The following is a 24,475-nucleotide window of genomic DNA, read 5'->3' on the forward strand; positions in this document are numbered from 1 at the left end:
CTCACATATGCAAGCAGCCACTTCGTTTGTATTAAATGTGTCAAGACCATCTTTTCCTTCTCCTAGGCCTGCTAGACTTGCTCATGTTGAATGATTTTCCTTTCGATCTCTCAGGACATCACTGCATACTGACATCCCCCTTGGAGAGAAGATGACACACACTGATAAATGCTGTTTTCTTTCCTCCTACCACCATTTTCTCCCCTTCTAGAAGCCGAGCCAGAAGTCGACAACCTTCTGGTTTCAGATGCCACCCCAGATGGGTTCCGTCTGTCCTGGACAGCTGATGAAGGGGTCTTCGACAGTTTTGTTCTCAAAATCAGAGACACCAAAAAGCAGTCTGAGCCACTGGAAATAACCCTCCTTGCCCCCGAACGTACCAGGGACATAACGGGTCTCAGAGAGGCCACCGCCTACGAAATTGAGCTCTATGGCATAAGCAGTGGAAGGCGATCCCAGCCAGTCAGTGCTATAGCAACCACAGGTACCGTACAGAAACAGGAGAGGATGGAGCGGAGTCCCCACCTGGGGGCTTCTCCTCACAGGGCTGGGAAATCACAGGGGCTTTGGGTGCAGACAAGCTCGCGTTGAGATCCTGGCTCCCTTGATTACAGAAGGGGTGACGGTGGGCAATTTGGCTAAGTCTTTACACAAAAAGAGTCTGATGCCATTTAATTAATAGCGTTGTGAGGATTAAATGAGATAATTCATGAAAAACTCAAAGCAGAAGGGCTGGCACATAGCAAAGGCTCAGCAAATGAGATATATTTACATATTCATTATCATTAATATATCATTACAATGATGGCATTTTTTCCCATTCCAAAGACTTCTCCTTCTACCTATTATCTCATCATTTTTTACCCAGAGATACACTTCCTCATTCTTTGGTCAAATGTTCAAACTATACTCTGCAAGGATAATGGGGAATAGTACCTTCCCCTATAAAAATTAATATATATGAAATGCATGTGTGAATAATCAGTACCGTGATCTGGAAGGGAAGGGGGAAGCTGGCAAGGTTAGGGGCTGCTCTTCAGGAAGGTTGCTGATTTTATTCGACACTTACAGCAGCTCTAAAAGGCACGAGGGGGAAATGAAAACCCCTTTCCATACGAGTTGTTTCAAGGAGAATAAAGGAAGATGGTTAATAGCATGACTTATTACAATGATAATATGAAAACTAAAATGGCTCTTTAGAAGGAAAAGGAAAGGCCTACCACAGGTGGGTGAATTCCTTCTCAGGACTGAGGGCAATGGAGCATAGAGAAGGCTGTTGAAAGAGGAAGCAGAGGGAAAGAATCACAAAACCACAGAAGTGGTCGGAGGGACCAGAGAACCGATGTAGCCCAGCCTCTTCTGCATGTGCATCTTGTGAAGAATCTGAGGCCCAGAAAGGTAAAGCGATTAGTCTAAGGTCACACAACCACATTGGGGGTAGACCCAAATGCCAACTTATTTGAATACTGTTAACGATAAGCAGGCTGGATGACAGATAATGACTATCCCAGGGTGGGCAAAGTAGGTTCACAGTTGTGAGTCCAGAAACAAGTTTATTCTTGCATTATTATTATTATTATTTACCACACACAACTGTGAACCTACTTTGCCCACCCCGCACATACCTGCCATCTCTGATAGGCATGGGGTGTGACACGGGCCCAAACCTTCCCTTTGCTCTGAGATGGGTATTTTGTGATGTAAAGTTGCAGGGCCTAATGAGCTCCAAGAAGGCCCTGTAGAAATTATGACCAATATTTGTAGATGTGGATGAAATGCTGAATCCAGGCAGCCATTCAGCCAAGGAGGAAAGCCCGTTCCTTATTAACAAAGACACCCCACCCCCAGGATGTGGGTCTGTGTCCTCCCCGCCCCCCGTGGCTGCCCATAAAACAACTGTAGATCAGAGGCAGAGCCTGGTTTTGACCTTGGTTTATAAACACTGTTTCTCAAAGTTTACTTCAGATTGATTTTGTTTTGCTGGTCTTTTCTGGAGGTCCTGCAATTCTAAAGCCAAAAGGAGAATGAATAATCATGATTCAAGAAAAGGCAGACCCTACTTTTTTTGGAAAGCCCTTTCTTTGATTTCTTTTTCTGGGGCCTTATAGATCACAAAGAGAAGAGTGTGTGTGTGTGTGTGTGTGAGATTGTGTTCGTTGCTTACTAATAGATCTCAGAGAAATCACATACACCTTATTTATATAACTTAGGTTATGACTTGGTGCTCCTTCTAGCTGTCATTCCTGGATTTACAATGGTGCATCTTCCCTTCCGTGGTCTGAGCCCCTCCTTCACTGCAGCCTCCCCTTTAGGAGGTCCAGGGTTTCCAGGGGCTTCTTTGGCCTCTGGGAAGTTCAATGCCAACATGTGTGTAGGCACCAGCTGGGTGGGGGCGGGGGGACAGAATAGACAGAAATAGTTTAAATTTCAGTCACAGAGTAAAATGACTCTGTCATTCCTTTCTGGAGGTTCTTTAACCTGTCCCCTTTGGGAATCCCAGCCATGCACCCTCAAGGCCAATGGGGGTGGTCAATGCCCCTTTTCCCAACTCCCAGAATGTTCCCCTTCCCACTGCACCCCACCCTTCCCAGCCAAACAGCCTCTTAACTCCTCCACTCAGTTCTAGTTCAGATGCATTTGAAACCACACACCTTGGCGTTGCAATGACATTGTGGCTGGGGCTGTGTCTGCAGAGACACTTGATTGGCAATCCTCCCTTCTCTCTGACCTAGACTCTTCATGTGGAAGGAGACATGCTACAATAACAAACAGCCGTCCACACTTAGGTAGGCCTGTGGTCCAAAAGTACCACACACACTGACCCTGAAATTCCACCACTACTGTAGATTCAGGAGTGCATGATGGACGAGGCTACTGATGCCCATGGTTTCTCAGATAGGCTGGATCGTATTGCCACTTTACAGGAGAATACGGGGGTCTAGCGAAGGAAGCTGTGGTCTCAAGATACACCTTCTAAAATAGGCCAGGACCTGCATCAGGGAGGTTGGCAGGAGAGCCACAGTGCCTGAGTTTTACCCTCCCTGGGGTTTGTTTCTCAGCTGGCCTCACCTACATCTTTCCTGGGGGCTGCCTCGGAATCCAGGGTGGCCCATGGCAGAGTCACATGGGAAAGAAATTAAAGAGCGTGTTTACCGAGTTCTTGCTGCATGCCAGATATACCCATTGTGTCTGTTTATCCTCAAACATTCCTGAAGGTCGGCACCCTTTATCACGGGACAGATGGAGCAGCTGAGGCTCACAGAAGTGAGGGGTCCTGCCCAGGTTGTCTATGCTCTCTGTGGTATTTGGACAATCAGATCCCACAGGCTCCGGAGCTCTTGTGGTTTCCAAAGATCCCCCAGGAGAGGACAGAACCCCAGGCAGCCGCAGAGTCTGAGGGTGGCTACCCGGTTGCAAGAGAAAGCCGTAGGAGGAGAGAAAAGGACAGAAATGGAGAGAGGGAAAAACACCTTCTCCAAAGTGGTTTGTGGGTTTCAGAACTTAATGATCAACGTGGGTTGGAGATGGGAACAGATGAAGTGAGATCCCTGGAGACCTGAAAACTGTTTCCTGGATTCTCTGGTGAAGCACGGTCCGCTAAAGAGGGCAGAACGCCAAGCCAAAACACAGAGAAAGCCAAAGGACACTGGGTGTCAGGGGGAGGCACAGCTCGCCCACAGGTAGACCCAGTGTCCAGGGTGTTTGCCTTGGTGATGAGCCCAAGGTTCTTCCCCTGGCTCTGGACCTCCATCCAGTTCTGGGAATGGGTTTGCCGAGGTCAGTATCCATGTGAACATTATTTCCAGAACCCTGGGGCTGCGCTCAGTTCTGCTGCCCAGTCCTGGGCCCCAGAAGGGTCACAGCACAAAAATGTCCATTGGAAACCCGAGCCTCGGTTTCCTCCTCCGTCAAATGGGTAACCATAACCTTCCTCTCAGGGCTTTCTGAATGAGAGTTAACACTTACCAGTTGCAAAGAACTATACGGTTGTCAAGTCTTGGTACCCTTTGATAAGAGGAGCTAGAAAGCCACGATTTTTAAAAATGCTAAAGTCCAGAATTAAAGGAGGGTGTATTGCCCACACTTCCTTAGAAATCAGCTGTGGGGCTAACATTCCCCCTGAATGAAACCAAGTGGAGGTCTACCGCCCTGGGCCCTGTACACGAATGAAAGGAGGGTTGTTCCTATCAAGTCATAACTTGGCCACAGAGCACTACACTCTCCATCCTAAAGGCTTGGCCCAGACAGACGAGGGGCTGAATTTTCTTGGATAAGGAATCCAGGAAGCATCTTTGGTGAGGAAGGTAGTTAACTGTTTCTGCATTTCTCCTGTGTTTTCTCCGTGACAGCCATGGGCTCCCCAAAGGAAATCATTTTCTCTGACATCACTGAAAACTCGGCTACTGTCAGCTGGATGGCGCCCACCGCACAGGTGGAGAGCTTCCGGATTACCTATGTGCCCATTGCCGGAGGTAACAGCCTGGTGAGGGGACGGGAGGAGAAGCCTGGGGGGTTTGGGTGGAATAGTGAAGAGGCCATTCCTCTCCTTCCCAGCATCATGGCCACCCTGATGTTGGAGGCCATCGGGATAGACTTCATTTGTAAAGTGCAGTGAGGTCCTTAGAAGACACAACCTTGGGAGGGTCATTTTAGGAAGACACTTACCAGCGCTGACATTCTAACATCTCTGAGAAACAGGTCCCCAGTGTTGCGTCCACACAATGACCTCCTCTCTCTGAGCACGCTCATCTGGAAAGCTGGTCCTCACCTGGCTGTATGTGAGGTTTCGCCCTTGGGTCTGTCTCTCAGGAAAGGATGGGAAGTTGTGACTCGGTAGAACTGGGAGTTCTCGTTTAGAGCACATGGGCTGTAACAGAGACCACAGAGGAAACACCGTCCAATCTGTCTAAAACACATCCATCAGGTAGTGAGCTACTGTAGTGGCAGTGTACACAGAGAGAATGCCAGACAGCCTCTTCAGAGGCATGCTATGCTGTAGCGTCTCTGTGGGGAGTTTGGCCAGGTGATGTCCAAGCTCCTCACCAGCCCTGAAATTGTAAGAAATATAAATTTTGGACTTTCTAATAGCTATAGGAGTACAAACTTGACCATGACTGACTTTTTCTTAAAGAGTAGAACCTCGGCTAGTAAGGGAGCCTACATATCCCTAACCTAAGACAGTGGGGGTTAAATATATTAGATATACGTCGCATAGTGAGCTTGCCATGTTCTTTGTGAGAAAAATAAATGAAATTTACTCAACATGACAGCTCTCTACTGAACGGAAATTTGCCACTTTTAACACATTGTGAGCATGTTTTTCCTCTCCTGGCTTGGTTTTTGGTATCTGCTTGGATGGAAAAAAAAATTATACAAAAAGTAAGAACTCCTTTCTTATGCCAGAAGGTAGGAGCAAATGAGAAGAAAATGGTGTTGGATAAAGATGCAGTGTCATTTCCGAGTTGGATACGCCCATTCGTGGCGGCAACAATGAGTAGGTTTCAGGGAGGCTCAGCAGTCCCCATGTTGCTTTCACTGTGTTCCAGGTACGCCCTCCACGGTCACTGTGGATGGAACCAAGACTCAGACCAAGCTGATGACACTCTTACCTGGAGCCGAGTACCTGGTCAGCATCGTGGCCATGAAAGGCTTCGAGGAGAGCGAGCCCGTCTCGGGGACGTTCACCACAGGTGAGGTTCTCGCCTTCGGCATTATTGCTTGTGACTCAGCAGCTGGGAAATGTTTTTATTTAGAAAATCTTAGTAGGGAGTGGACTGGACTTGGAGCAGCACAGGCCTCATTTCTGGTCCATCCCCAGCCTCTCATGGGCTGGGGATCCTTGACTTCATCCTTAACCTTGCTGGGCTTCCAATTCCTGGGGCCAAAAGGAAGAAAAAGCACAAGTTTGGGAGCCATCCTGACCAGGGTTGAAATCTCAAGTCGACCACTTACGTCTAGATACATGAGTGGTCAGTTCATTTCTTTGGGCTCTACTTTCCTTCTCTATGAAATGGGTACAATTCTGCTTCCTTTGCTGTAAGGATCACGTGGAACTATATAGGTAAAGCATCTGTTATATGATGACTTCGCACAGCCAGCCTCCTCCCCTCCCTGGCCTGGTACCTGGGAATCACAAGGGCTCTGCAATGGTGACAGCTGCAAAGTAACTGCTCTCAACTGTTACTAATCCCTGTGTAGTTGCACCATTAAAATGGCTGCTATCATTCCCATTTTACAGAGGAAACCATTGAGCCCCAGGGCCCTATAAATCGGAAATGCTGGAAGCAAATTTGAACTGAGGTCAGATTCACTCCAAACTCTGCGTTCTCCTAAAATAAAGAATCATTTTCCTATTATAACCTGATCTGGGCAACACACTGTAAGGAGGGCAAATAATGAATTGCATTGAAGGAGAATGAAGTGGAAAATTTCTCTTCAGGAAGCCATGTCTCTAAACAATTGATCCTTTGATAGATGAGCAATTATCCAGCCTAATTCATTCAAGGATGCAAAGAATGGGCCTCATAGAAGTTCTTAAAAATATCCTCATAGCCTCAAAGAGTTTATAATATGCAATTAAAACATCCCATCTGAACCCAGAGTCCTGTCCACCCTATTTCCCCATAGAAATCTTTCATTCATGGATTCTCATGGCAACACATGGCAAGAGCTAGATGCCTTTCTTCCCGAGGCCCCATTGTCCTGGTCAGTGGCAGGAGGTTCTGAACAGGCCTGGGGAAGTAGGAAGGAGCTTGGAGCGGATGGGGTGGGCCCCCCAAATTACTCTGCCCTCCTGACTGGGAGGCCAGTCCTGGCATCTCTTGGGGCTCAGGCACGTCATCTGCAAACAAGCTCCTGACAGCAGCCTCTGTGCTCCGGGCTGTGGTCCTGGAATAGTTGAGTAGAGCTTGCTTTCTGAGAAAGTGGTGCTGGGTAGCAACAGTAATCAGTCACATGGGCCCGGGCCCTGTGAATATCCATCCTTTCTCAGGATGAGTCATTTGGAGATCATGTCTACTTTATCATAAACTCTTTGAGACTATGATGATATCAAATAACTTTAATAGTTTATTAATAACACCCTCTAGCACAATGGTCGGCAAACTGCGGCTCGTGAGCCACATGCGGCTCTTTGGCCCCTTGAGTGTGGCTCTTCCACAAAATACCATGGCCTGGGCGAGTCTATTTTGAAGAAGTGGCGTTAGAAGAAGTTTAAGTTTAAAAAATTTGGCTCTCAAAAGAAATTTCAATCGTTGTACTGTTGATATTTGGCTCTTTTGACTAATCAGTTTGCCGACCACTGCCCTAGCACATATCACACACTTTGTCTAGTTCATGCTTACAGCAGGCAGCCTGGACGACTGAAGAAAGAGAGGTTTGGAGAAGGGAAGTGACATAGGCCACACAGACCCTAGACAGAGAAGCCACGGTAGAACACAGACCCCCGGCCTCCAGAGCCCGGGTCCATGTCATCTATAAGCCATCTAATCAGGGCTCTCGCTCAAAGCCCAGAAAAGCCTCAGGCAGCCTTCACTCTGAAAATTCCCTCTGTTTTTGTAGGTTCTTTCCCTTGGGAAAGAGATAGGAACTGTGACGATAACCCTTGCCGTTGTGTGTTCAGCCTTTCCATTTTATATAGCGTCTCTCAACCTATAACATCACATGACAATCAGAAGAACACTGAGGATACAGCCAGGCAGAATTACTATCCCCATTTTACAGATGGGGAAATAGAGACTCAAGGCCAGCAAGGGAAGAAGTCGTGACTCAAACCCAGGTCCCCTTGGCTCCAAGCTTAGAACTGGAAACCTTCCATGCAGCTGACACTGTGTCCCAAACCAGGAGTCCCAAGCAGCATAGACAGCTGTGGTCTGAGGTCCTACCCATGCCTGCTTGTCTAACACATTACCGTCTCTCTCTGCAGCTCTGGACAGCCCGTCTGGCTTGGTGACAGCCAACATCACTGACTCTGAAGCCTTGGCCATGTGGCAGCCGGCCATCGCCCCCGTGGACAGCTACATCATCTCCTACACAGGGGAAAGAGGTGAGCTTGTATCCAAGGCCCTCCCCACTCTGAGGATGTCTGTTCTGGCTGTAAACTCTCCCCATTCTCCCTTCTCTGGCCACATTCGGTAAAGGATCACAGAAATGCATGGGAGGCTGGGAAGGCCAGCAGTGCCCTTGTGACTCTTAATTGCCACCTCAGAACAGGGGCTGGGGCTGGAGCTGGGGGTGGGTGTGGAGGGGCCTAGTCAGGGGGAGGCAAGGAGGCCCTGCCCATAGTCCTCTGCTTATTGTCAAGTAAAAGAACTTCCATGTTATAGTTATGTCAAGGGAATCCAGTATGGCATTTAAGAAAAACAAAATGGACCACCCTGAGCCTGTCCAGGCTTCCACAGTCTGTCCTCCTCTCCTGCGAGGGTCTCAACTTGTCGGCATGAGCACCCTCCCTAGGAGGCAACTCTCATCTCTTACAGAGAAGGCGTCCGGACCTCAAATCTTAAGCAGGCTGCGTCGGGTGGTGCTGGGGAGCCTGGGCTTCTCAGAGGCCTCAGAGAAAGCCAGAGATAGCAAATTTGACTGCAAAATCCTTGTCTTTGCAAGCATCTTTGCTAATTTACTCAGTTGGCAAATTAAACACTTGTTTTGGGGCACTAGCACACAGCACCAGAACATTAAACTCAAATCCAAATGAGAGAGGGAAGAAAGAGCGCTAGATTCCTTTCCACTGAATGAACCCGTACTTTTGTAATGAGCTCCTCCAGGAAAAAGTGTTACTATTTTCATCTCAGTGCAAATGCAAGTTTTATATCTGAGGACTCAGTATCGTTTTACCTTCAGTGACAATAGGAGAAGGCACCATAATCTGTTCTGGGGCCTCTGAGCATCTTAACTCAGACCCTGCAGCCACCTAAGAGAGTGCTTTGTGAGGACAGAACTTGGGGGATGAAGTGGGTGGAAAGGTGTTTGCATTTATTCTTTTTTAAAATGTTTTTATTGATTTCTGAGAGGAAGGGAAAGAAAGAGAGATAGAAACATCAATGATGACAGGAACATCATTGATAGGCTACCTTCTGCCTGCCCCCTACTGGGGATCGAGCCTGCAACCTGGGCATATGCCCTGACTGGGAATCTAACCGTGACCTCCTGGTTCATGGGTCAACGCTCAACCACTGAGCCTTAACAGCCAGGCTGCGTGTATTTTATTCTTCAAGTCGTAAATACTCTCTACACAGAGACTCTACAGAGTCCGAGAAGATGGTATTGTCTCACCAAAAATATATCAGGGTATAGTTCAGAGGAATCACGGAAATGCTGGCTGCCTGGAAAAGGGCTTGTTCTAGGGGGTGGTGTGGGAGGTCCATACATGATGTGGTAGGGTGACCAACTCTACCAATTTGTCCAGGGCTTTCCCAGTTTTAGCGCTAAAAGCTCCACACTCTGGGGAGCCCCTCAGTCCCTGGCTTGCCTGGGTTGTTGGTCCCAGTGGGTGGAAATGAACACACACACACCTGGGCCCTGGTGTTTGGTCTCCACGTCAGACCTGACACACCGGGTCTCAGAGGCAGCAACCAGACTCGGGCGTGTCTGCTGCCTGACTTTTGAGGTCCCCCAGCCTAATGATTTGACAACATTTGGCAAATTATAAAAGCACATGTAAGTAAGTAAAAGAGAGAGACAAGGCATGGGACAGATTAAACGTGGTAGCCCAAGGCTCAGAGATAGTACCTGCTCCTCTCCTCTGGCCGGTTCCTCTGTCCCAGCGACAGCAGCTGGAAAATTCTCCTGACCCCCATTTCTCCTTCCTTCTGATTTGGTGCCTGAAAAAATTCAGTCTCCGTATCATAAATTTTTTGTATGTGAGGTGAGTGCTCAAGAGAGAGAAAGGGGTGTGAGGCATTTCTGCGGGGTCACTGAAAGTGTGTGTGTTAGGAGGAGGGTGTGCGTTGTTGGCCGAGCCCGCTGATGGCTCCGACCGGAAGCGGTAACTGCCTGGGTTTGCGTATTTCATGTTCAGTGCCAGAGATCACACGGACGGTGTCCGGGAACACGGTGGAATACGTGCTGACCAACCTGGAGCCTGCCACGGAGTACACACTGAGGGTCTTTGCAGAGAAAGGGCCCCAGAAGAGCTCCACCATCAGCACCAAGTTCACAACAGGTACAGAGACACCGAGAGCGGGAAGATGGCCAGCCATGGCCCCTCTAAAACAGCCACTCTCTCCAACTTCCTTCCTAAGACGGATCCTGGCAGGGGGATGCTCAGCGTCAGCCACATCCACCACTGCCCGTTCCACCAGGACCTGAAGCAGCATCCAGGTCCTTGTGAACCGAAATGACCTGCTCTCCCCAGAGACTAGGAAGTGATTTTAAAAGAAGAGCTTTTAAGTGGAAAACCAGACCCCCAGTGGAAATCCAGTATTTAATGATCCATGTTCTAGGCAGGGAAATATTCTAAGAGAAGGATTTTTCCAGGCAAGTTTTCGTAGATGGCCGGGGGGTTTTTATACACAGATCTTTTTACACACTGTCGGGAGGAGGACCTTGGAGGAGGCCTCCTCTCAGGTATGAGCATGATCAGCATCCATCTGTCCTCTTGTTTAGGAATAAGGGACATTAGTAAATGTGTTCACAGCTCTGTCTCTCTCCCCGCATCCAACCAAGGCCATGCTGGGCTCAGGAAAACGTGGCCCCTGGGATGAGATGAACCCCAGAGAATCTATGTCTTTGGAGATGATATGGCTCAACCTCCTCATGTACAGATGAGGAAGGTTCTACCCAAGGTCATCCAGGACAGTGGTGGGGAAGGACGTGGCGCCAGACCTCCTGATGCCTGGCCAGGGATTTTTGTTGAACACTTGCGGACTTATTTGCTATGGATTGTCTTCTCTTCTCCAGACCTCGATTCTCCCAGAGACTTGACTGCTACTGAGGTCCAGTCAGAAACTGCCCTCCTCACTTGGCGAGCCCCCCGGGCACCTGTCACTGGTTACTTATTGGTGTATGAATCTGTGGACGGTACAGTCAAGGTACGTTGAAGTATATAAACAACTCCCCACGGATGGTTGAAATGTTTACATTATCCTCAAAGAAGGGAAGAATGATCTGGGTGTGTTTCTCTGCCCAGTGCAACTGGGAAAGTGAAAAAACACGAACAGGGCCTGGATGCCAGACCTTCTGAATCACTGGCTCCAGCCTCTCATTTTTACCAGGCTCCAGAGTCGGTAGCCAGCCAAGGTCAAGAGCCATGCTCAGAAGATGAGGACATTTTAGGCGCTGGATTCTTGGTCCTTTAATATTTGAACAAAAGCTAAAGGCTTCTTCTGTGTTCTGGCTATATATCATCTGTGATCTCCCAGGTAGCATCACCCCATGCTGTGCTGAAATACACATCAACCATGTTCTTAGGACATTAGCTGTTAATACAGTTTACAGAAATGGTTCATACTATTTACTTTCTCTACCCACGAACTTCTTTCTTTTACTTTGTAATCTGAAATAACTTCAGGGCTTCCCACAAGTGAGATTTTCCAAACTGAACTCGTTCCTGAGTTTGTAATTTCGGTCACCGTTCTTTATATTCCCAGAATCCTTTCCTTATTCCCTGCACATTCATCCATTTCCAGTGTATTGTTGGTGTTCCCTGCATCATCTTCTCTTTGTCTAGGAGGGTATATGTTACCGTGATTTTATTCCACAACCTGCATAGCTCTTCCTTCAGCTTTGTTGCCACTGGTTTGGTTGAGGTCTCCACTGTTTCTGTTGGAGATGCCCCGCAATGTCTGTCTGTCCTTTTGTGCTGGGGCCAAGAAGGAAGCTGCTGACTGGGAAGTCCAAACGCACCTACAGGCTTGTCAATGTTGGGGCTTACCATAGAGTGATGGGGCAAGAGCCCAGCGATCTTTAGGGGGCTCCCAAGTATCAGTGCTGTCAGCCTTTTCACTTGAGCTACTCTGTCTCCCCAGAGGATCCTCCAACTCCGCCAGGCCCAGCTGCCGGGAGCCTCGCTGGAGAAAGAGTGTGGCTCCCACTCTGCGGGCCTGGGTCTAGGGTGACGCCACGGCCTCCCCTGCAGCTGGCCCTGGTGGACTTGAATACAGAGTCTCTGCCTGACTCAGCCTGTCCAGGGACTATCAGCCTTCCGTGTGGACATGAAGGACAGTGTGTGGACTGTCAGGGCTGGAAATCTGTTTCTTGTGCAGTTTTCAACAAACTGTTATTCAGCCATGCCCCACGCTGGCCTTCAGCAGCATCTTTGCCTTTGCATACATTCCATTCCTGAACCTGCTGGGCTCTGGGGCATCATCATGGAGCCTCTGCCAGGCTCTGCCCCCCTCACTAGGTTCCCCAGCCTAATGATTTGACAACATTTGGCAAATTATAAAAGCACATGTAAGTAAGTAAAAGAGAGAAACAAGGCATGGGACAGATTAATGCCCCGCTCCATTCTGTCCCTCCATGTCCTTGCACCGCACGCTTTCCGTCTACCAGGATCCTGTTGACATCGCACGCCTGTGGCCATCTCCTCAGCCCTTTCCCTCACTTTGGGGGTTTATAGTTTATATTCATTTACCATCATTTTACTGGGCATCAGAAGCAAGTCGAGATAAACTGGCATGTCTGCTCTGCCATGCTTAACCAGAAGTGGACACTCATTTCTGGTTACTCTCATGGCCCCTCTTAGAGTCGGTAGAACAATGCACTCCCTCCCTGTGTGAACAGAGGCATGTCCTGCTCTCTCTGGGTGGCAGTGCCCACATCCATAGAACGAGTGCATTGGGCCCACCGTCTCTCAGGGCCCTTCCTGATCAGGCGTTCTAGGACTTGGTGTTTACCTGAAGTCCTGAGTCTTGTTTCAGTGCATTCTAATTGCCTGGAGGATGACTTTGCACAGCAGCCTAGAGAACTGATAGGTAATTGTATCCCCAAGTAATTCAATGAACCCAGCTTTGTACCTGATCCTTCCCGAAGGGCCAGACCTAAGGGCCACACGAAGGTCACTGGGCCACTGGTATCAATTGAGCACTTACCCTGGTTTACTTTCCTGTACGTCCAATCCCCAGCTTTATGTGTTTCACTCAAGAAAAGCAGGCCCAACTGGTGTGGCTCAGTGGTTGAGCATCGACCCATGCTCTAGGAGGTCACTGGTTTTATTTTGGGTCAGGGCACATGTTTGGTCCCCAGAAGGGGGCGTGCAGGAGGCAGCTAATTGATGTTTCTATCTTTCCCTCTCCATTCCTCTCTTAATAAAATGTGGGAGGGAGGGAGGGAGGGAGGGGAGGGGAGGGGAAGGAAGGATGGATTTAAAGCATCCTGGTATAGGACGAAAGAGTTCTGGACAGGATCTTGGGAGACAAAAGGCAAGACCATCCTCTGCCACCAATAAATGCTGGAGTGAGAGCAAGTCTCTTAGCTTCTCGGAAGCTCCACCCCCATTGGAAAAATCAGGAGAACTTCACCTGCCCAGTTGTGAGGGTGGAAGAGGACCTTCCAGGGGCCTCCGCACTGCTCATTCCTGCCTGAACCCAGTCGGCTGTGTTTGCAGCTTGTGGAGAGGACCACTGTGTGTGGTTAGCTAGGAATTTAGGTTGAATTTCAATCCAAGGCACCAAGTGCATTTGCTAAAAGGTGATTTCACAGGCATTGGAAGCTGGAAAGAAGAGTCGAAAAGAAAGAGCATTTCCTGCAAACTGAAACTGATCACCTCCTCTGGACAGCAGCGCAGTGACCAGGCACAAGCCACAGCGCAGTCAGCGCAGGCTTGCCGCAGCGGCACACGCTGCCTCCCCTGGAAGTCTCTGTTCTAGAAAAGGGGCGTGCTGGGTCAGCGCCAGGCGTAACCAGGCCATGCCTACTGAGCCCCATAACCATCTCCTGACTTAAGAGATCACCTGGGGAGTTTCTTGAATATGCACCTGGCCAGGCCCCATCCCCAGCCCGTATGATCCAGGCAGTATGGGGTAGAGCCCAAGTGTTGCATTATCTAAAAAATTCCCAGGGGGCTGTGAAAAAAAGAGCCATATTTAGGGACCACTGATATAACTGCCTCAAAGTCTAAACCTTTTCTCCTTAATCTCCCAGATTAAATTGGGTTTGTGTCATTCACTTGTTCAAAAACCTTTGAGGAATCTCCATTTCTAATCCTGATAAACTTTAAATTCCAAGAGCATGACTTTTAAGCCCCCTCGTCATATGGTCATTGCCCATCTCTTCTATCATCACTCCCCCACCAAATACCAAGTATAGTTGAGATAGGTCATTGCCTTTTCATATTATTTTCATTAGTTCTGCCTCTTCTGGCACCAGGACCTTTGCTCGTGCTGCATTCTCTCCATCTCTCACATCTTAGAAGCAAGCATGGCACCTGGCACAGAGTGATACTCAGTGGTTTCTTACTGATTTAAGAAATAAACAGACGGGTGAATGAATGACTACATCATCTGTGTCCTAAGGATTTATGTGGCCAAACGCTATTATGTTCTTCCTTCTGTCCTTAGGAAGTCATTGTGGGTCCAGACACCACCTCCTACAGCCTAGCAGAGCTGAGCCCATCCACTCACTACACAGCAAAGATCCAGGCACTGAACGGGCCCCTGAGGAGCAAGCTGGTCCAGACCATCTTCACCACAAGTAAGGGGCGTAGGGATCAAACCTGTGAGACTGAACCAACCCTCCTCCTCTCCTCTGACTGCTCATTAAATTCACCCATCCAATCTCTGACAAGGATCAATTCCCTGCCACTCCCTGACAGCCCAAGGAATATGGGTACAAGAGATGACAGGGCTCATGGTGAAAGGGAAGGAGGGTCAGTAGTGAGAACGTCTGAATTCAGTCCTCATCTCCACCACTTGCTCTGTGTGACTCAGGAAATCACTGCCATTCTACGAGCCTCACTTTTTTCATCTATACAATGGGCTTGATAACCATCCCTTCTTCATAAGAACTTTGTGAGGGTCCTTGTGTTGTGTTTGAACTCCCAGCCCATTGTGTCGTCCATTCTCAGGGCTCATTATACGCTCAGGGCCCCCTCTTTTTCTTCTTCAGCTTCTCAACATTTGCAAAGCCTGTCCATATTCACTCACGCACAGGCCTACCACCAACCTGGTGTGGTGGGCCAGGAATGCCATTCCCAGTGTTTTGGTGAAGAAACAGAGGCTCCCTTGATTTTCTCAAGGCTACACCATGACTTAAGAGTCAGCTTTGGGCTCAGGTGTTCCAGGACCAGGGAACCACCCCTGCACCCTGCCACTGCGTATCTTCTGTAGATGTTAGACATGCCAGGTGCTCCATTGGTGAATAAGAGGAAGGAGCCATTCCTGGGAAGAGAGGAGTCTGCCTTTGGGGAGCCCTGAACCTGGGTTGCATGGAGCAGACCCCAGAGATACCTCCTGCCCGCACTTTTCACTTTGGTTACTCTGCACACACCTGCTGAGGGAGGGTCACAGGCAAATGCACCTCTTTGTCAGAACTTACACCAGGTGTTGGGAACACAAAAATAGGAATGTGCCCTAAATATGACTTCAGATGAGGGCTGTAAAATAGACAACAGCTAATGATGCAACCTCAGGTGAAGGTCAAGTACAGTGAGGAGTCAGATCAGAAAAAGGACAGCTGTGGCCATCAGTACTCCCTGCCACCTGCTAAGCACAGACCCAAGATTGTCTGTATCGATCATGGTTTTAAGTGTTTGCATCACATTACTGCACTTGGAAATTCCCCAGGCATTCTTGTTCTCCCCCGACCCCACCTGTCTAAGATCCCTAGGCTCAGGGTAGTTAAATGCCTTCTCCAGCGTCCTAAGGCAAGGAAGTGAGGAGTTCAGGACTGGAACTCCTAAATTATCTGGTGACACTGAGATGCATCCGGCCTAACAGAGTGCCCTGATCCACAGTGAGCCACCCACTGGGTGCTGGGGACCTAGACATCCTGGCCAGCACCTGAGTGTCCATTAGATGCTGCCTGGCCACTCCAGGTAAATTGAGGCCAACCTCCCACATGGCCATCACAGTGGCTCAGCCCTCCTCCCACTGACATCATTGACAGCTTCCATCAATCTAAGGGACTGAGATGGACGTGTCCCTTAGATCCACAACCTCTAAGCCGCACTGCACCCATGCAAATAGGTTTTGTCCTCCCTTGCATCTGAGGGAATAGAGCCTCAGAGAGGGTCAGTCATCCAGCCAACAAGGAGTAGAGCTGAAATCCACAAGCTCCCACCCCAGTCTCCCTGCTCTGACATTACTCTTTCTTCTACCCCCCAGTTGGACTCCTGTACCCATTCCCCAGGGACTGCTCCCAGGCAATGTTGAACGGAGACACAACCTCTGGCCTCTACACCATTTATCTGAACGGCGATAAGGCCCAGGCTCTGGAAGTCTTCTGTGACATGACCTCTGATGGGGGTGGATGGATCGTGAGTATCGCCGAAACCCCAGGCACGGGGGCGGGAGAGAGAGGGCACGTGGGGCAGGAGGGCTGGAGGTCCTGCCCCTGCACTCCGACCCCAAGGTGCATGAGGTTTGTAAGATAGTACCTGCCACAAGCAGACACTCAAGGATTGTCACTTAAACAAAAGAATGGGGGCGAAAAGAAGAAGAAAATACTTTTCTTGTAATTTATCTCATCTGATGCTTAGCTCTGTGATGCACAAAAATGGCAGTGGTCATAAACCCACTGAATATATTAATTAGCATTTGCTCTCTACCAGGCATTGTGCTAAGAATTTTATATGAATTATTTCAATTGCATTACCATACAATCTGGGTAATATTTTTTAAATTGATACACTATTTTTTAGAGCAGTTTTACGTTTACAACAAAATTGAGCATGTGGCCCTAGCCGGTTTTGCTCAATGGATAGAGCATCAGCCTGTGGATGGAAGAGTCCCAGGTTCGATTCCAATCAAGGGCATGTACCTTGGTTGCAGGCTCCCTCCCTGGCCCGGGCCCTGGTCAGGGCATGAGCAGGAGGCAACCAATCGATGTGTTTCTCTCACATCGATGTTTCTCTCTGTCTGTCCCTCTCTCTTTCACTCTAAAAATGAATGGGAAAGAAATATCCTAGGGTGAGGATTAAAAAATAATAATAAATAATACAATGCAACACTATTATTTAAAAAAAAAAATTGAGCATGTGGTATAGTGAGTACCCCCAGGCCGTTTCCCACAGGCACAGCCTTCCCGCCATTAGCATCCCGCCCCAGGGTATGCATTAGTTACAAGCGACCCTCCACTGACACAGCATCATCATGGGTGGTGGGTGGTGTTTTTAGTCCCTATGCTTCAGATGACAACACCGAGGCTCAGAGAAAGGAGGTGAGCTGCCCAAATTACCTGGAAAATTATGAGGACAGAGCTGGGACAGGTGCTTTCCCATGGCCCGATGTTCTTTCTCTCAGAAAGATGCCTTCTCTTTCTCCAGTAGCTTAAGTGCACCCGGCCTCACTGGTTATGTTCACAGGTGTTCCTGAGACGCAAAAACGGACGTGAGGACTTCTATCGCAACTGGAAAGCCTATGCTGCTGGGTTTGGGGACCGCAGAGAAGAGTTCTGGCTCGGTGAGGCCACCCTGCATGCTTGTGTCCCAAACGTCCATTTCTGCCCCCTCACCACTTGTCCCAACCCACAGCGACCTCTGGGAGAGAAATGGATGAGGGGGAAGCAGCTCTTGTAGTAGACACAGATTTCAACTTCCCAGTGGAAAATACTTTAAATTCTCTGTATCATTAAAAATAGAACTCTGGTCAAGGGAAAGCCAACAGCCAGGCCTTATGAATGAGCCTCGCCTTTAGTCACTCACTGGCCATTTAAGAATTGTCCTCCTGAACCATTAACTGCTTCTGCCCTGGGCTCCCAGTGCTGAGATGGGGTCTTATAGCCATAACCTTTAAGCACCCCTGCAAGGTACAAAGTTCCGATCTTGCACATAGGAAACCAGAGTCTTGGAGGAGAATCTAGCCAATACTGTTAGCATTTGAGCTGCAATTTGAAATCTCCTGAGGCAGCACTACAATGCCCTCCTCCATCCATCCACACAGCTCACACCTTCCGATAACCTGCCTGCAAAGGGATTGTCTGGCGGGGAATGTCTATCCAGCTATCATCCATTGTCTTTCACTTGTACGGAGCTTTAGAGTTTACCAGGGCTTTCTCCACCTCATCTCCTCTGATCTTCACAACACCCTAGGGCAGTGGTCGGCAAACTCATTAGTCAACAGAGCCAAATATCAACAGTACAACGATTGAAATTTCTTTTGAGAGCCAAATTTTTTAAACTTAAACTTCTTCTAAAATAGACTTGCCCAGGCCATGGTATTTTGTGGAAGAGCCACACTCAAGGGGCCAAAGAGCCGCATGTGGCTCGTGAGCCGTGGTTTGCCGACCAATGCCCTAGGGGTTGGCAGGGCAAAGCTCTCAACCCAAGTTTGCCTGAGGCTTAGAAACATCATCTGTTTGCCTGGTGTTGCCCCAGCAAGGAGCAGACCAAGCTGCAAGCCCGGGTCTGAGACTCGACCCTCCTTAACACACATCAGCCTCTGCCCTGATGTGAGTGGAGTAGAAACAATGGCCTCTGTTGCTGGTGCTTCTGCATCAACCCTTGCCTGTCGTCCACAGGCCTGGACAACCTGAACAAAATCACGTCCCAGGGGCAGTACGAGCTGCGGGTGGACCTGCGGGACCATGGGAAGACAGCCTATGCCGTCTACGACAAGTTCAGCGTGGGAGACGCCAAGACTCGCTACAAGCTGAAGGTGGAGGGGTACAGTGGGACAGCAGGTACGGACAGCAACTCAGAGCCCATAGAACCACAGGACCTTCCTGTGCTCTCAGCTGATTCCTCCCTGCATCATCCCTTCCCTTCCTTCATTATTCCATTCATTTATTGGGTCATCAATTTATTGAGTATTTGAATCCCTACTGGGTGCTAATCCGGAAGAGCTGCTATTGGACCAAGCTGGGCAAGTATTTTGGTCACCGAAACAGAGAAGGTTGGAAAGCAGGACACTCAGGGCTGATCTGGAGCTGCCATCACTTAGAAATGTTTAGATTTCAGCTTACATAGACTGACAGAAAAAGTCTCTCAGAGGGCCTTCACACTCGTGTAACCCAGTACTTCTCAATCTATTATGTACATACTGAGGCCCGGTGCACAAAATTCATCCCTCGGGGGATGTCCGACTGCTGTGGAGGCAGGAGAGGCTCCAGCCACCACCACTATGCTCGCCAGCAGTGAGCCCGGCTTCTGGCTGAGTGGCGCTCCCCATGTGGGAGTGCACTGACCACCAGGGGCAGCTCCTGTGTTGAGCGTCTGCCCCCTGGTGGTCAGTGCACATCATAGCGACCAGTCGTTCTGCAGTTTGATTTGCATATTAGCCTTCTATTATATAGGATGAGCCCTCAAGGGATGCCAGGTGCTATTATATAGGATGAGCCCTCAAGGGATGCCACACCGAAATTCAGTGTTTCTTACAAACTCCCTGGTGATGCTGCTGTGGGTGGTGTTTCACTCTGAGTAGCAAACAATTCAATGCATTACCAATTGCTCGAGTCTCTTTGAAGATATTCCTGCCACATGGCCAACCAGCATCAGCCTGAACACCCCAGGGCAGAAGACCGCTAGCAGTATTTTCGTTCTTTGGTCCCCAACCTAGCGCAGATTTCTTGACTTGACACGGCCTCTGTGTGGTGTCTGGCGCCACATTAGAGGAGAAATAAACAAGGACACAGCATGCATTCAGGGCTCCTGGGTCGCATCCTCTGGTGCAGATATTCCCACACATCACCCCACTCAGCTCTCACAGAAGCCATGCCAGGAAGGCACAGAGGAGGAAAACGGGGCTCAGAAAAGTTCGGCAATGTGCCCAAGTGACACAGCTTGTACAGGGTGGGCCCAGGTACAAGCCGGGCTGCAGAAGGTGCTCTTGGGAACAAGAGGGATCAGGTCTGCGAGTGTGCCCAGCCTGTGCCACCCTGCCCACTTTGGGTGGCTCTCGGTGATGTGCATGAAAACCGAAGAGATGCTGTGGTACATTTACAGCCTCTCTGAGCCCTGAAAGAAAACATCTATGATTTTTGAAAAACGTCTCCAGATAAAGGTTTGCCAAAAGCCAGGCTCAGTCAGAGGAGAGACAAAGCTCTTTACAGAAAGAGAGGCACCCTCAAAGAAGCCTGACATTTTATTAGCTGGCCATAAATACCTCTTTGGTGGAGATGGCTTCAGGCAAGAGGGATCCAGTTACATGGCAAACAAAGACGCTGTCAGCGGGAGTGAGTGAGCCTCCACCCATCTCTGTAATTCCAGCAGAGATGAGCTGGGATACATCCCTCACAGAAGACATCTCATTCATCAGTGTCCACCTGCCACGCTCATGCTCTCAGCAGCTTAGACAGGTACCTGCTGCCTCTGACAACCTGCTCCTAAAGGTCAGGGTAGGTGCCAGGGCATCCTGATGCTTTCATGCACCGCACTGGCCTGGTGGGGAGTGAGGGTGCACAGGAAGAACGGCACTGAAATCTTCCCAAAACTCAGTGTGTTAACTGCAAACCAGATTCCCAAAAAGCACTCTATGAGTGGGCTTCTTGTCTAAGAGTTGGGAACGCTGGTCCCATAAACACTTAGAAAAATAACTCTGTGGTGCACAGGCTATTGGGTTACATCTGATAGCTGAAGGGTTTGATTCTAAGTATGGTTCTAAAGATTTGTATTTGGGGCAAAGCATTCTTTTTTTTTTTTTTAATTAAATATATTTTATTGATTTTTTACAGAGAGGAAGGGAGAGGGATAGAGAGTTAGAAACATCGATGAGAGAGAAACATCGATCAGCTGCCTCCTGCACACCTCCTACTGGGGATGTGCCCGCAACCATGGTACATGCCCTTGACCGGAATCGAACCTGGGACCCTTCAGTCCGCAGGCCGACACTCTATCCACTGAGCCACACCAGCCAGGGCTGGGGCAAAGCATTCTTAAATGCAGATTTCTCGCATTACTCAGCACCTTTATGGACAGGGAATGCAAAACATCATATAACTAGCACCAATCATAACTATTTGCTCAACTCTACCTTTTTAGCATACACCTCATAAATGGTCCCAGCAGCACCTGAGGTGGATAGAATCAATGTGCTAGTCCCATTTTATAGCTTAGAAAACTGAGGTGCAAAAAGCGGCTTGACCTGTGCAAGGTCACAGCTAGGGAGTGAAAGAGATGGGACTTGAAGCTGGACCATCCAAAGTCACCCACAGCCGTCTTTCTACCACATTATGCTGCTTCTATCAGAAATGCATCCTTGGGTGATACTCATATGCCATCCAGTCCCATGTGTGATCCTAAATTTGGTCTAGTGTTCAAGGCCGGCCCACCCAGGACCGTTCCCTTGTCACCTCAGGTTGTGTCCTTCACATCCCAGAGGAGACTCCAGCTGGGATCTCTCAGGTGCATTCTCACTCGTTCTCCCAGGTGACTCGATGGCCTACCACAATGGCAGGTCCTTCTCCACCTTCGACAAGGACACGGACTCGGCCATCACCAACTGTGCTCTGTCCTACAAGGGGGCCTTCTGGTACAAGAACTGTCACCGTGTCAACCTGATGGGCAGATATGGGGACAATAACCACAGTCAGGTGAGCAGACCGAGAGGGCCCAGGACCAAGCTTGGGAAGCCAGTTGGGGGTGAGACTAGGGGCAGCAACCTCAGTAGATGACATGTTTTCCCCAGCACAGCAGGGGGAACCTCCATGACATGCAGGTCAAGTGAAGTCATAGAAATAGTACACGAGGGGAACCACTGATCAAGTGGATTCCAAAATAGCTTTCCTTGGGCAAAATCTTTGAACCCCAAAAGGAGAGCAGACAAAGGGAAGGCCATGAGGTGAAGTGGGGTGAGCGCAGGTGTCCCTGCGTCTTATTATGTCGCCTCAGTTACACTTCCACTCTGAGCGTTATTGTATCACCTTCACCGCCTTGTCCCCTAACATCAGTGCAATACAAAGTCTTCCTGAAAAAGAAAGACGGCTATGTGCCAAGGGAAACGTCTTTTTCCATCCTTCACCCAATTGTGGAAGAAGGAGAAGATAATGTAAAAGGCCGTAAAGGAGAGCGGGGTGGTCCCTAGCTCTGGCTCTGCTCCAGCGCTGTGCTAGCTCCTTCACGTTCTGCCATCCCATTCCAACCCCGTCAGATCCTTGGTAGGAATCCTGTGGATTATAGACGCCCCCGCACGGAGCTACTCAATTCTGTTACCTCCAGTCCTGACCTGAATTCTTTTCCTCGTGATGGCAAGTGCCATCGGCCACCACTTAGTTTCAGATGGCAGAGCCAATCTCAGGTGGCTTGTGACTAGAGTAACACAGTTGAGTCTGATTCTGCCAGCCCCTCTGGCACTTTTCACCACACAGGTCAACAGACAGAGACAGCTGTGAACTGCCCGGCAGTCACGCTGGAACAGAACTCACCCCGTCCTCTAGAGAGCAATGGTCAAGACCAACTGGGAGCTCTTCTCTCGTTCTACAGGGTGTTAACTGGTTCCACTGGAAGGGCCATGAACATTCCATCCAGTTTGCTGAGATGAAGGTGAGACCCAGCAACTTCCGAAACCTCGAAGGCAGGCGCAAGCGGGCGTGAATTGCAGGGACAACTGGCTGAGAGGTGTAGGGCCCAGAGGAAGAAGAGAATTTTACCAAAGCACCAGTGCAACCCGTCCAACCGTCAAGCCACACCTGGGCATTTGGCAGGAGTTCACGTGGACCATGGCGCCTCGGGGCCAACGGCAGGAGCACGGCCTCCCCCCTCTGCGATTCCTTCCTTCGCACCAAAGACAACTCTCCAACAGGTTTCTGTTGTGTTGTTCGAATCCGCAAAAGCCTCCCAGGACAGCAGCCCAGTGGTTTTCCTTCTCGCGGCGGCTGTGGGAATGGGGTGGGGGTACCTGGCTGTACAGTGGTAGTTTTAGAACCGGCTGTCTTTTACACAAAGCTGCATAATTAATTATTGTTATTTTTGTTCCCAGTGATTCAGTGTGTGTCATTGGGAGCCATCCCCATTTTTTACATTGCATACAACAGAACCCAGAAAAGCAACCCTGTTTCAATGTTAAGGATATAATTAATATTATTAATATAATAATAAGGATGATGGTGAAAACTAAGGATTTTTAAAGAGACTTTCCTTCCCGAAACACATGTGGACAGTACCTGATTGTATTTTTTTTTAATAAAAGCACAAGTACTTTTAAATTGGGCTGTTGTTTCACCTTCCATTGTTGAGCTTGAATCCCACCAAAACCAACGTATTTGAACAACACCAGGGGGTACTGGAACAGGAAGGCGAGGAGGGTGCTGGTCACGTGGGAAACAAGGGCCAGAAGTGGGGGAAACACTTTTCTGGACAAAGTTGAACAAGGTCGGAAAAGCTTACACATTAGATTCAGCTTCTTGCTCAATATTTCCAAGACTAGTTGTTTATGGTTTAAAAGCTGTTTTTTACACCCATTTTCCTATGTGATCGCCTAACAATGTTATGACATAGATGAGGCAGAACTGCCTGAGTGGGGGTGCTCACACACGTGTTCATGTCAAAGCATTTTCGTGAGAAATGAGTGATATTACCCACAGGAGGCCCTTAGCATGGTGCCCGGCACACATTAAGTACTAATAGGCAGTAGTTATCCTACTATTACTTTACATATGATAGGTTGGGGTTCCTACAAGAGCGATGCCTTGTATGTGGCTACTTACCCAGTTAATAATAGAACCAGGATTTAAACCCTGCTCCCCGACCCCCACCCCTGATGAAACTCCCCGCTTCCCTGGGGAAGGGGGTGCCATGAGGACAACGGACAGGTTGCAGAATGAGGAAGGTCCACGGGATCCTTCATCAGGGTCCACAAACCGGAATCTTAGAACTGCAAAGAATGCCTGTTAGGAATATCTCCTTCTCCCTACTCAAAGCCCCCCGAAAGGAAGGGAGAGCCCAGTGTCCCCCATCCCCCAGCCTCAGCCTGAATACATCTGGTAATAGGGAAGCTCACTGCCCAGCACACCAGGCAGATCTATTCACAACCAGTGACTAAGAGTCAGAACCACACTGGACACATTTCTCTTTTAGAACCAGGATGGGGAAAGCAATCCCCAGTTCATTCCCTGAGGCGCTTTCAGCAAATTGACTTATTTAATGGAAACGTTGGGGCTGATAGGCCTCATTCAAATGGAACGTGATGGCTCAGAGAGAGGATCAGAGCATCAGAACTCTGGCCAGGCCCTTTGCTGCACAGTTTATCACGATTTAATAAGCGCTGTCATGTCACAGACACAATTTGCTGCTCCAGATCACAGACTTGTTGCCTGCAATTCAGCCATAGCAACACCCGCTTTGCTCCATACACCCAAACAAGCGGGTGCCCTGCGACCACCAAGCCGTAGTGCAGCCTTAACCCTCTGCCGGCTCCTGCCCTGAGGTCTCTGAGTGGCAGTCCCA

General features: G+C 49.1%; 1 protein-coding gene across 2 annotated transcripts in view; it reads left to right on the forward strand.

Moving 5' to 3' along the window:
• Positions 1–23,239, forward strand: part of TNC (tenascin C) — an 88,485-nt gene extending 65,246 nt beyond the window's left edge. Inside the window, exons 18-29 of one of the 2 annotated variants that reach the window (XM_080667886.1) lie at positions 212–484; positions 4,350–4,472; positions 5,547–5,690; positions 7,925–8,044; positions 10,019–10,162; positions 10,900–11,030; positions 14,499–14,631; positions 16,263–16,414; positions 17,462–17,558; positions 18,616–18,777; positions 21,461–21,624; positions 22,514–23,239. In XM_080667886.1, coding sequence (XP_080524012.1) covers positions 212–484; positions 4,350–4,472; positions 5,547–5,690; positions 7,925–8,044; positions 10,019–10,162; positions 10,900–11,030; positions 14,499–14,631; positions 16,263–16,414; positions 17,462–17,558; positions 18,616–18,777; positions 21,461–21,624; positions 22,514–22,624 — 1,754 coding nt within the window. In that variant the 3' untranslated portion in view covers positions 22,625–23,239. The remainder of the gene's footprint in view (positions 1–211; positions 485–4,349; positions 4,473–5,546; positions 5,691–7,924; positions 8,045–10,018; positions 10,163–10,899; positions 11,031–14,498; positions 14,632–16,262; positions 16,415–17,461; positions 17,559–18,615; positions 18,778–21,460; positions 21,625–22,513) is intronic. The other variant, XM_080667887.1, reaches the window with a different exon arrangement.
• Positions 23,240–24,475: the final 1,236 nt, after the last annotated feature.

This window comes from Plecotus auritus (genome assembly GCF_963455305.1).
Source record: "Plecotus auritus genome assembly, chromosome: 5".
Taxonomy (NCBI): domain Eukaryota; kingdom Metazoa; phylum Chordata; class Mammalia; order Chiroptera; family Vespertilionidae; genus Plecotus; species Plecotus auritus.